This window comes from Halichoeres trimaculatus, unplaced genomic scaffold (assembly GCF_033239565.1).
Source record: "Halichoeres trimaculatus isolate MK-OKI-2021-1 unplaced genomic scaffold, fHalTri1.1 fHalTri1_scaffold_23, whole genome shotgun sequence".
Taxonomy (NCBI): Eukaryota; Metazoa; Chordata; class Actinopteri; order Labriformes; family Labridae; genus Halichoeres; species Halichoeres trimaculatus.
The window spans coordinates 21,162,938-21,175,306 of NW_027437201.1; the positions used below are offsets into that span (position 1 = coordinate 21,162,938).

Sequence of the window (12,369 nt, forward strand, 5' to 3'; positions counted from 1 at the left end):
GCATTTAGAGGGGTCACCTTTATCAGTTTATAATGTGAATAAAACATTTATATTTAAATCTATTTATTTTTATTTAACATTTTTTGTAAAAAGTAGATTAGAACAAGTCATTAAAATGGTCTTTGTAATTTATATATATATATATATATATATATATATATATATATATATATATATATATATATATATATATATATAAGAAAATTCCCCCCAAAAAACAGAGAAAATTCCCTCAAATTTTGTTTTGGCCGCATGTTTGAATTTGATTTATTTTTCTATGTAGTCATATTTTATTATTATTATTTAGCTATCTATTTTCTCTTATTTGATAAATTTATTTATTTTATTACCATTTATTTATTTATTTATTTATTTATTTTTTACTATTTTTATATCAACATTTACCCCTCTTTAAGAATGAACAGAATCAGGTCTGTGGGTTTTTGGTGGGTTGAAGGGGTGGGTCTCCTTTCTTTTCTCTCAGTTAAAGTCATTTAAAGAGATTTGTTAAGCAAAAACTCATATTTTTTTCATCACACTTTTCTCTTTGAGCCTCATTTATCAGTTTATAATGTGAATTAAACATTTATATTCAAATCTATTTAAAAGAAATGTCTCAAATCTCTGCTGTGTACCATATTTTTACCCTCCTGCTTCTAAAAGGTGAATGCGTAGATATCAAAGGGGGAGCCTGCAGCGGAGTACACCAAAGTGATGTCCGATAGGGGTGGCCTTCCGGAAATAAATAATTAAATAAATATGTAAAATATTTTCCCTGTGTGTTACATTTAATTTTCTATTCCAATCCAAACACGTAGAGTGTATTACGCTTCACTGAATCTCTGTTTATCATTAACTCGCTCGGTGACGGTACGCCCCCCACACCCTGCAGATGATAGGTTTTATCCATACGGCCAGTCAGGTGATACATTTTCCGCTTCGCCATTTTGTGCTGCTGCGCCGGGTATTTATCAGAAGAGTCGTGACTATCCCGTTTACACTACTAGTTAGGTGGCCAGACGGTTCTCTCTGTAAACTCGGGTATTCAATTCAAGCCTGTGGCCTTCGAAAGGATTCGCAAAGTGCGATTTTTGCGTCCACGCTCATAATTAATTTTGTATATTTAGTTTATTTTTATATTCAGTGAGTAAGAATGTCGGCCGAAAGCCCCGAATACTCTCCCTTCTTCGGAGTGATGGGAGCCTCTGCGGCTATGGTCTTCAGCGGTAACTATCTCACTTTTTATCTCCTACTTTAGCTGTTTACTGAAATATCTTTCTGTATTTTTCCCTCTAACCCTGTGTGCATTCATTTAAATTCCAAACAGGCTGCTTTATCTCACCAACCACTGGTACAAGCTATCCGCTAACGTTAGCTATGCTATCGCAAAGCTAACCGTGAGCTGTCACATATCAACACTTTTCAGTTTGATATTGTAAATAATGATTTTATTGATTCTTTGAGTTTGATTTTAGGTGTAAAAACGTGAATTAATACTGCACATATCGATAACAGTTGACAGATGCTAACGAAGAGTACGTAGCTAGCTGATGACGATTACATATGTTAGCTTTGGTGTTAGCACTGTTCTGTTAGCTACGTCCGTATCAACGTTGGCGCTTTTTTAAATGTTAAGGATTAAACGGGCGATGGTGCGTACTGTAATATATAAAAATATATAAAAATATGGTTTTATATCAGCAGGGCTTATTAACTGACAGATATTTTTAAGGTTTCGACACGTACTTCATTTTCCACGCAACCGTTTCCTGCTTGTCTACCTGCCACATACTTAAATGTGGAAGTTGGTTTCATTATAACGAGTTTAAGGCCTACTATTATTCCTTTTAATTTAAAAAAAACCAACCAAATTGAAATTTTTGGATGCTAAACTGCCTCTCTAAGGTAGACAGCAACCACAGACCCACAGTAATTGAATTGACGTGCTGCTGTCCAGCCACAGAGCACCATCTGTCAACTTTCTACCATCGATTCCCATTTGTGTAATACAGATTTCTTTATTTTTACTTCAAACAATGGCATGACACTCGTTTGTTCTCACAGCTTGTCTGTCTGTAGAAACCCCGATCAGCTGGTCAACTTCCTTATTGCTGAAAAGAATGACACAAGGTCACATGATTATCACATGATGGGACTTCTGACTCGGAGTTGCCGTTTTGCTACTGATCTAGTAAAAATTAACCATATTTATCCTCAAGTTATCTGTATATTGCTAAGATATTCTTTGTTTTTTGAATAACATTTAAAATACACTCATGGATAGTTTAGTTTTTGATGATGAGATGAGAAGTGGCACAGAGAATGAACTTTGAAACCATCTTTATTATAGTTGGTCATATTACTTCAGTCACTCCTCGCCTTGTTTACCATTTTTGATGTTTTAAATGAGCTTTGGTGTCATATTTTTCCAGTAAAGGCCTTCATGTGACCAGGGTGGCTGTTGAGATGGATGGAGCTTCAGTGAGAAACCCACAAGCGAGGGAAAACTAGCATTAATGGATTGAGTTTGAGGCCTTTTGCATTATCTGACCTGCATGTGTGTTTTTTGGTGACTTGTCCGTACATTATGTTATTTTTGAGTCCATCACACCTGGGAAAACGACTTGTGAACAAAGAGCAAACAGAATTTCTAATCGTCTTTCAGCAAATCAGATTTGGCTGCATGCTGAACTCAAATCTGGTTTTCAATTCTTTCTAAGCTTCTGGTTTCAAAATTTCAGAAATGTTCCAGATTAATTTGTCCCAGTAACTGCTTTTGAATTAAAAGGCTTTGTTATCTATAAGAAAAGGAACTTGGCTTTTTGTAGCTACTGTTCTTGATCTGACCCGGAAATGAACAGCAGCTGCCGTTTGCCAAAGCCAGCGCTGGTCCTGTCACAGCTCAGGTTTAATTTGTAGCGAAAGGAAAGGACAGCGTGGTGGCGGCTGCGGCGTCCCTGGAGGCTAGCAGCAGTACTGGTCCGTGGTGGTGGTGAAGGAGTGACAGCTGGGGAATTAGCCGGTAGGGAGGGGATCATGCTGGCACAAAGCAGGGACACGGTTGTGGTGGGGTGGACGGGGAGACTCAGTGATTCAGACTTCAGCTTTAAGGATCTTAGTGTTTGTGGTGTCATTTAAAGGACATTGTTTGTTGTGTGATGCTTTTTTCATCCATAAACTGTAGCTAAAAGCTTTGACTGTAAATAATTCAGTTAGAAACAAAGAGGTGATTTATTTTAGTTTTTTTTAATATGGAGTTATAAATCAGTTCTTATTCATTTTAGAGCTGAAACGATTCCTCGAATTATTCGAGGTACTCGATTACAAAAAATGATCGAGGAATTTTCTCCGCCTCGAGGAATCGTTTAATTTTAAAAAAGATAAGAGAGTGGCATTTCAAATAGAGCTGACGCCATATTTAGAGAGTTTTCAGACCCCTCAAGCTACCTCTTTTTCAAAATCTAGCTTCTTTTCTGGAGTTTTGAGACTGATATGAAAACACGTATTGATAAATTTTCTTTTGAAAAATAACTGCTCTTTAACTTAACAAAAATGTGTTTTATCCGATTACTCGATTAATCGATGGAATTTCAGTAGAATACTCGAATACTAAAATGTTGGATGGATGCAGCCCTAATTCATTTTCATATCTTTGTACTGAGATATTTTGCATAATAAGCATTTTTGGTGACGCTGTGTCAGGTGGATTGCTTTATTAGTCTGCTGACAACGTCCTGTCTTGGACTTCCCCTTTAGCGATGCCCGGCCTAGAACAGGTGACTCTCACAAGATGCTGTTTGACCCGAGGCTGAACCATTACTCCCATTCAAGGATTGCTGCTGTCTGTTTATATAGGGTGTCCACTGGGTCTGAAAAAGTATTAAAAAGTCTTAATTGTGGAGGTATTAAATTTTATAGGTATTCAAGCTTTGACTTCAAAAATATCCATGAATATCTATTATCCTCCTTGCGACAGTCCCCTGATTAGGACGTTAAACATTCGGCCAGTAAAGTTGTAAAAAAGAATAGAATAGAATTACTTTACTTAATTAGAGTCAGTGGAAAATACAAAATTGAAAAGAATAAAAACACAGATTTTAGTTACAAAAAGATTCAACATTAAAGATTGTGAGAGGTCTATACACCAGCTAAATTACTACTAGTTTTAAAAAGAGAAATTAAATACAACATTAAAGCAAATCACACAAGGCCCATGTCCTAAATTTTGATAATGATTTAATAATTTCACGTTTATTTTTTTTGCAAGTTGGCCTGGAATAAGTCTTGTTACTTGTGAGAGTGTTGATAAACCTGACTTTAGTTTCATTTGTTCTTCAAGCTTTATTCCTTCCCAGTTTGCATAATTTCTGTATAAATGTAAGCTTCAACTGTTAAAGATGGGTTGCCAACAACAACTCAGTGGTGATTAAGTCTTTGAACTTTTTGAAAGGTTTTTTAAAAAGTCTTAAAAAGGTTTTGAATTTACCCTCAGGATTTTAGCAGATACCCTGTTATAATTCATCAGTCAAATCATCTGTGTACAGTGGCAGGAGTCTTTAAAGTGAGACATCCTGGTTGAATTTTGGTAGTTATTGATATTTCTTGCTTTGTTTTACCTTTTCCTTGATGCGCACATTGTGTCTCAGTCAGTCTTTGAGGAGAATTGATGATGGCAGCATATTTGTTGTGGACGTCCCTGTTTCTGATGCAATACCTCGCTCAGTGAATCTGACTTTCTGCATGCTGCCTCGTATTTTTACACCATGGAGGTTTCAGCCAGGAAGCAGTTGTGAAAACATTTCTACAACAATGACCTTCCCTTTTTTTAATTCCTTAAAATCGCTTTGCCTCTCTTTGTTTCTCTTTTCTTTGTGTGTATCCACCATCCACAGCAGACCTGTCTGTGCTGTCAGTGGCGTGGGCTTATTGCATGCAAGATCATCCCTCGCTGTAAGGCACCTCCCGCTCTGACATCACAAGACGTCACAAGGACATCCCATACATGAAATATTCTGCAGGGAGGAAAAAAAAAAGAAAAAACAGGGAAAAGCTGTTCACCTAAGCTGAAGGGATTAGGATTATAAACCCAGAGGTTGTGCTTCCACTGGCATGCATCAAACGTTAAACCGTCAGGACGGGATGGCGTCGCCTGTGGACTCTGGTGGCTCTCCATCCAGCCTCACCTGTCACACCTCAATGAGGGCAGGCTCGCTGACACAGAGCGGAGGGGGAGGATAACGTTACTGACGGTAACATGTTACGCTGAGAGAAACAGCTGTTTGGATCAGGTGTTAAACTGCCCAGCGTTTTCCTTTTCTTTGTCAGATTTCATCCTGAATTGCTGACACCGGTTTGTCTCCTTCCTCACACGTTGGTCTGTTTGTTCATCGTGTTGCAGAGTGAGTTTTTCTAGTGCGTTCCTGAAAACTGTGCCAAGTTATGCTCTGACACATCTCTATAAATGGTCAGGAGCTCTTTAACCTTGTATTGATGACATCAGCCTGGCGATGGATAAATGCAGGGGGATGTGGCTGGCTGCCATGAGCACATTTTGAAGATTGGCCTGCGTTGTCTTCCTGTCTGCCTCTCAGATAGCCGTGCCAGCAGGCCTCACAGCGAGTCTCTTGGTGAACCAGAACTATCTCCAGGCGCGTGCGACACATTGTCCCAAGAAATGAAGAGAAATCAGAGGGTGGGACACCTCAGGCTGTGTGCACAGGGCTGCCTCCAAAGATACTGTGTCAGGAGACGTTTCAGATTCAATCACCATCACTGAGTCTGCTTATGAAGCTGCGACCGCTTCAGCAACCCAAGAATGCTTTTTTTGCACATTTGTTTTAATCGTTTTACTACCTTTAAAGACGGTTAATGTTTAACTGCTTTGCATAAGTTTACTGTCTCCAAACGACTGCGTTTGCAAAGTGCACACAGGCATCAACAAGCCCTCACATGTTTGCTCAGCAGGATGCAGAAACTGTGTGACCAAACTTGAAATCTCTTCATTTTTACCACCCAGAGGGATATTTATCTGATGCTGTAGTGATGGGATCTTGTGATAAGGTTGCCAGTGTTTCTTTTGGCTGTCGCTTTCCGTGTGGGAGAGGAAACAAACATGTTTACGACAGCAAACAGGCACACACACAGCACACACACCTGCCACGCCGGGAAAATCTCGTCAGACCAGGTTTGGGTTTTGGCGCACAGCTTTTTGGGATGTTGCAAAAGATGGATTATGGTTTATTTAGGTTTTTAGGAGCGTTCCTCCTTTTCCTCCTCGTGGCTCTGGATCTGGCAAAGGAGGGTATGTTGTTTTGTAGGTAGTAAGATTTTTTCACTCGTTGTACAAAACACAATATTTGTAACAAGACAGACATTTTAAACAAACCAACATTTTTAGTGTTGGATGCTAATCTGAGCCTAGCCTATATATAAAATGAAATTAAGCTACCAAAAAACAGAGATTAAAGAAATCAACATTAAAATCTTCACATAGTCAATACTTATAGTTTTGAAAAACAACTTTAAAAACCATTTTTCTTAAAAAATAACACATATTATAGGTTTTTGAGTTTATATTTCCACAGTTTGGCCCCAACAACAGGAGCACAACCCTTTTTTAACCTCTGAACAGAAAACTTCCAAACACCTAGGCCTGTCACGATAACAAATTTTGCAAGACGATAATTTTCTAAAATATTATTGCCGATAAACGATATTATTGTCAATATCATTCGATTTTTTTAGCCATTTTTTCATTGATGTAATTATGATAAATGGGATAATAAAGTGAGTACACCATATCGAAAGCAAGAACCTTTAATTTCTTAAGAGTATTTAACTGTAATTAAAAGGTCAGGATCTTTTAAATAAAATAAGACAAAAAATATAATAAATTTAACAAACAAGAAAGAGAAAAAAATACAATGGAAATGAAATGGACTCTCTTTTAGAAAAAAATACATGTTAATGAAAATAATTCATACTGATCAAAAACAATAAAACATAGACCCTGTCCCTAAAGAAAAAACAAAACTCGAAAAAAACAACAACAATAAAAACTATAGCCTAAATAAAAGGGAGTTTATACAGTTCCTGACTTGTTTGTAACATGTACTTTTTCCCAGTCAATCCGAACTGTCTGTCAAACATTTTGAACATTTCTGGCTTTCAACCGTATTGAAGGGCTGCATTTCTTTAGCAATGTATCTGTCTTTGAGCGCCACCATTTGGCGTTTTTATTTCTCTTTACTTTGCCGACCAAAAGCCTCAGTAAGAGCGGATTGTCAAAGAACAAGGCTCCGCTGCACCTCCCCTTCTTCTTCTTCGTCGCCACTATATTCAAACAAATGCGACATATCAGCTCGTTGGTGTTCATGAGCTCACACTTAGTTCATTTTGATAAAAAACAGAATATTCCCACACTGGGACTGTGGCAGGCGGCTTAAGAACCGTATCTTTCGTGCCATCGCTCTTATTAGCGTGTGTTTCCTCCTTACCCCTCAGGACGCTCGCTTTAGCTCTCTCCGTGTGTACGCGCGAGCAGCCCCGTCTTCACCCCAAAGATCGCATTTTTGACAGATGCTCACTCCGCTATAAATCTGCTAAATCCGCTATAGAACCTATGCACCCCGATGTTAGGAAAGATAGACGTAGTGAGCCATCTTCTCATTCGGCCTCTTTGGTCGAAAGAGAGGAGGAAAACAAACATGCATGCAGTCAGTTTATCGAGGCTGGCAAACTTACCAAGGACGTTTTTATTTATCGTTTGGTTAATTGATTTATTGATAATCGTGACAGGCCTAGTAATCGGTGTTATTGATGATGTGTATGTCTCTTTTTTGTAAAGCAGCTGTTTAATTTCTATTTGTTTCTACGCAGGAAGACACATAGGGAACAGAAAGTGAATAATAGGTTATTTTTAATACCTCAAAGCCCTTGTACAGTTAGTGAAACCCCTGGAGGGTGATTGTGATCTGTTAGTGTAAATAATGCATCCTCTCCTCACACCAATCCCGCCTGGAAGCTCCGATCGTCTGTTGTGCATCAGTTGAACCAGCTCGTCCACATCATTTCTAACTGTAGGTCACCGTGATTACTGATTTCCTGTTTTACTTTCCTCCTGTGACGTACGAGGAGCGCTCTGCCTCAGCGTCACAGCCTCAGAGTTTAATGCTGATGAAGCTTTTCCTTCTCCCTCCCTGTCACATTACAGCGGCGCTGCCCACAGACTGGTGTGTGTTTGGAAAAGACACACAGCAGCTCCTATAGAGCCTGTACTGTACTGATGCTCCTTCTGGTAACGTTGTATCCAGCTCCTTTAATGATGTCAGCACTTCCCCGTGTGCTTAAGCCTAATGAGGCTTTTTCAGTCCCAGTGATTTACAGCTGCAGCTGTCTGGCAGTCGTCCCTGAAATTACAAGAGCTGGAGACGTTTTAAGGAGATGAAAACGACATTCAGGAGGAAACTTTTAGACTAACACCAAGGGTCTTCAACCTGTGGCTCTGGAGCCCCTGTAGCTTTAAAAAAAAATTATTAAAACAAAGAATTTTTATTTTTCATACAGAGGGCAAAAAATAAAATCTTGCTTTAACATTTTGTTAGACTAAATCAGTAGTCACTGCTCCACTTCATCTCCAAGACAAATCTGATCAGGTCTCTGTGCAAGTGGATTCATTTATGCATCAAGATAATTTTTAATTTTTGCAATTCATGAAATTCTTTTTTTTATTTTTGAGAATTATTATTTTGCTTTTTTGAAAATTGTTTAAATTATTGTTGTATAAATTTTTTTCCACTTTTTTTTTTATTTTTTATTTTTACATTTTTTAGAATTATTATTTTTATTAATATTCTTAAATATTTAACATTTAAAATTACTTAAAAAAAATTGGCAATTTTTAGAAACTTAAAAAAAACTTAGATTATTTTTAAAAATGTGTTAAAATTTCTATCCTTTAAATTCTACTTTTTGCAAATTTTAAAAAAATTCAAAGTTTTTTGGAAAATTGCAATATTTTTTAAAAAAAAATGTATTTAAATGTTTTGCAAATTTTTCACATTTTCAGTTTTTGAAAAATTTTGGAAACTTTAAAAGTTTTCCTTTTTTTAACAAATAATTTAAATTTTTGCAATTTCTTGACATTTTTTTGCAAATTTTTACAATTTTAAATATTAAAAAAAAAATCTTTTTTAGATAATTATTTACTAGATTTTAATTTTGTTTTAATTTTATCCACCTTACAGTCTTTATAGTGAAGCTAAATTAGATTTTGTGGCTCTGGAAGGACTGAGCTGAGGAAATGTCTCCTATGAAAGTAAAGGTTGCAGACCCCTGTATTAGTAACTGGACATTGACCTCACCTATCAGCTCCGTACAGCCAAGACACATTAAAAGTCTCAAAAACCATAATGATGATGAGAGGAAGAGTGGCTGAGTAACCATCAAACATCATCACAAAGGCTTTTTTTTGGTCTGAAATCTGCGTCAATCTGTTATTTCCTCTTTGATACCAGCAAATTCCCCGTGTGAGGCTATGCTGGAATCTTTACAGGGGAAGAGAAACCGTCACATCTGTCAGGACCTCTGCCCCACCTCCTCCTCACTTCTGCTTCGTCACTCGCCCTGTTTGCTCATTGTGCCTTGTGTTGTAGACTTCTGTGCATCTAAATCTTTCCTCTCTGTCTCTCCAGCCTTGGGAGCCGCCTATGGCACAGCCAAGAGCGGGACGGGGATCGCTGCCATGTCCGTGATGAGGCCAGAGCTCATCATGAAGTCCATCATTCCCGTAGTCATGGCGGGTATTATAGCCATCTATGGCCTGGTAGTAGCAGTGCTGATTGCCAACAACCTGTCAGAAAAAGTCACCCTCTACAAGTGAGTCAATGACGCCTGACGTGTTTACATCGTTTGTTGTTATTAAAAAACACATTGAGGCAAAAGGAAAGTTTGAGTGTAATGTTTTTAAAAGCCTGATTATCAGCGCCGATATTTAGCATTTTGAGCCACATTGTCATCCACCTTTTTTTAACCTGTCGGCTGAAAAGGAATTAAATTTCAGACAGTGTTATTTTGGCTTCAATTCAGCCGCTCTCTGTCTCTATCATCGTCCCACCCACAGTACCATCTGACAGGTGACACCCAGAGACATTTTTTGGAAAACTTGACTTACTGTAGAAAACTTAAGGGAGCTATTTATTTTGTTGAATGTTTATTAAACTTAATAATCCAGCTGCTGAGCCTGGGAGCTGTTTAAAAAACATATGCTTCAAGGCTTCAAACAAAGTCAAGTGTTGGAGTTTGTATTGTCCCAAATTTTGATGCCAGTATTTTCACTTTTACTGCAAATGAATATCAGCCCCAAATATCTGTTATCAGCCTCCTTGGCTGCTGATTATCGGCATTGATATCGGCCCTGAAAAACATATCGGTCTATCTTTATTACACACACAGTTCCTGTATTTAGGGATGGGTATCAACCGAATTCTGTCAAAAGTACCGGGTACCGGTTCACATAGAATCAAAAAGGTACCATGTTTAGGTACCTAAATGCATCCTTGTGACTGTGAGGGAGTGGAAGAGTAGGGGATTTTCCAAGCTGGACATGAACACAACATTACAAGGTTATATATTGAAGAATAAATATGTTGAGTTGAAAAACGAATTGATATTTTTTTTTACCACATAAATACAAAAAAGTACGGAAAATTGGTACCGTTGAGTACCGGTACGGATTGCCAGGTTACCGGGTATCGGTACCGTATCATTTCAAATGTGAAAGGTACCCATCCCTATCTGTATTTACACTGAACTTTGTTGAAACAGTTTGAGGTAGAAGTTGAGATGCAAAGACACCAGCCTCTGAAATCTTATTAAGTGTTTTTGTCTGATTTTCAGTAGAAAATGTCTTTTTAGACTTAATATGAGCCACATTCACCTGACCAGTCCAGAAAAATGTCTCATTTCAAGTTTTTTAAAGACAAAAATGAGGTATAAATTGCTGTAACAAGAGAAAAGTTTCTTGTATCAAGACATTCTAGTTTCAATCAAATTTCTCTTCTTCTATTGGCGGATTATTTTTCACAAGCTGTTAAGACCTCATTTTGTCTTTAAATAACTTGAAATAAGACTTTTTTCTGGACTGGTCTGATGAATGTGGCTCATATCAAGTATAATAAGACAGTTTTTACTTGAAATAAGACAAAAACACCTGATGAGATTTCATTTTTTGCAGAAACATCAGAGTTAAGAGCACCACTTAACTTTTTTGACCAGTTTAAGATTTTGTAACTGATGTTTCAATGTCTGACAATCCTGAACCGTCCTCGCGCTGACTAACACTCCTCTCTGTTCTCCAGGAGTTTCCTCCATCTGGGCGCCGGGCTGAGCGTGGGCCTGAGCGGGCTGGCAGCAGGCTTCGCAATCGGCATCGTGGGAGACGCGGGCGTGCGGGGCACGGCTCAGCAGCCGCGGCTTTTCGTGGGCATGATCCTCATTTTGATTTTCGCTGAGGTCTTGGGTCTCTACGGGCTCATCGTCGCCCTCATCCTCTCCACGAAATAGAAGAAGAAAAAAAAAAGAAAAGCGCCCAAACATCTCCACCACAAGATCTTGTCCTTTATGTTGCTGCTGGAGAAAAAGTGTAAAACGGGAAAAAATTGTAAAAAATTTCTGCCACACACGATGAAAGAAGTGACGGCGGGGAAAAAATGAATTAAAACGGCTCCGTGAATACGGTCTTATCTCAACAATGTGTACAGTCGTCCCGATTTGATAGTCAACTTGTAAATGCGCAATGTAGTGATTCGTCTGTCTTGTGTGTGTGTGTGTGTTTCAAAACAGTTGTATGATGAAGATTCCTTTTTTCCCTCCACTTATTTCAGGCCTTGAGGCCGGCTGAGGCAGCCCGGCCTCTGGTCGTAGAGAGCTGACCAAAGGGCCGCACAGCTTTTTCTCCTCCCACTTCGACTCGGGAGTCGACACAATCTGCATTAATCCAGGATCTATTTGTAAAGAGAAATGTATATGGACTTGCGATTTTTTTCCACTGATTTTATTTATAAGAAATTGTTCATTGAACTGTTTAATGCAGCAAAAGTCTTTAATTCCCCAGGATATATTATACATATTATATACAGACATATAAATATCTATATAGATAGATTTAATGCACTGTGGGGTAATTGTGATAAGTGGTTGGAATTCCTCTGGATGTAACTCTTGGTTTAATAATTAAGATTGCCTTTAGTATGTTGCTGGTGAAGTGGGAGTTTTTGTGTGTAGCTGTATTCTAATCATTACGCAAACATTCTCAAACTTCAGTGTTTTTCCTGTAGTACTGCTGTTTGCATTAAAGGTGTGTGTGCCCCG

The 12,369-nt window shown here is 38.2% G+C and overlaps 1 protein-coding gene across 1 annotated transcript; it reads left to right on the forward strand.

The window, feature by feature from the left end:
* Positions 1 to 933: 933 nt before the first annotated feature.
* On the forward strand, positions 934 to 11,692 carry atp6v0cb (ATPase H+ transporting V0 subunit cb). The gene is made up of 3 exons (XM_074663363.1): positions 934 to 1,226; positions 9,693 to 9,876; positions 11,358 to 11,692. Exons 1-3 carry the CDS (start codon positions 1,154 to 1,156, stop codon positions 11,560 to 11,562), a joined length of 462 nt encoding a protein of 153 aa, XP_074519464.1. The 5' UTR covers positions 934 to 1,153; the 3' UTR covers positions 11,563 to 11,692.
* Positions 11,693 to 12,369: the final 677 nt, after the last annotated feature.

Bases quoted from the DNA above. Each gene is read 5' to 3' on its own strand.
- atp6v0cb (XM_074663363.1), top strand. From the start codon at position 1,154: ATGTCGGCCGAAAGCCCCGAATACTCTCCCTTCTTCGGAGTGATGGGA. The intron at 1,227-9,692 runs GTAACTATCTCA...CTGTCTCTCCAG, and splicing joins TGCGGCTATGGTCTTCAGCG to CCTTGGGAGCCGCCTATGGC. The intron at 9,877-11,357 runs GTGAGTCAATGA...TCTGTTCTCCAG, and splicing joins GAAAAAGTCACCCTCTACAA to GAGTTTCCTCCATCTGGGCG.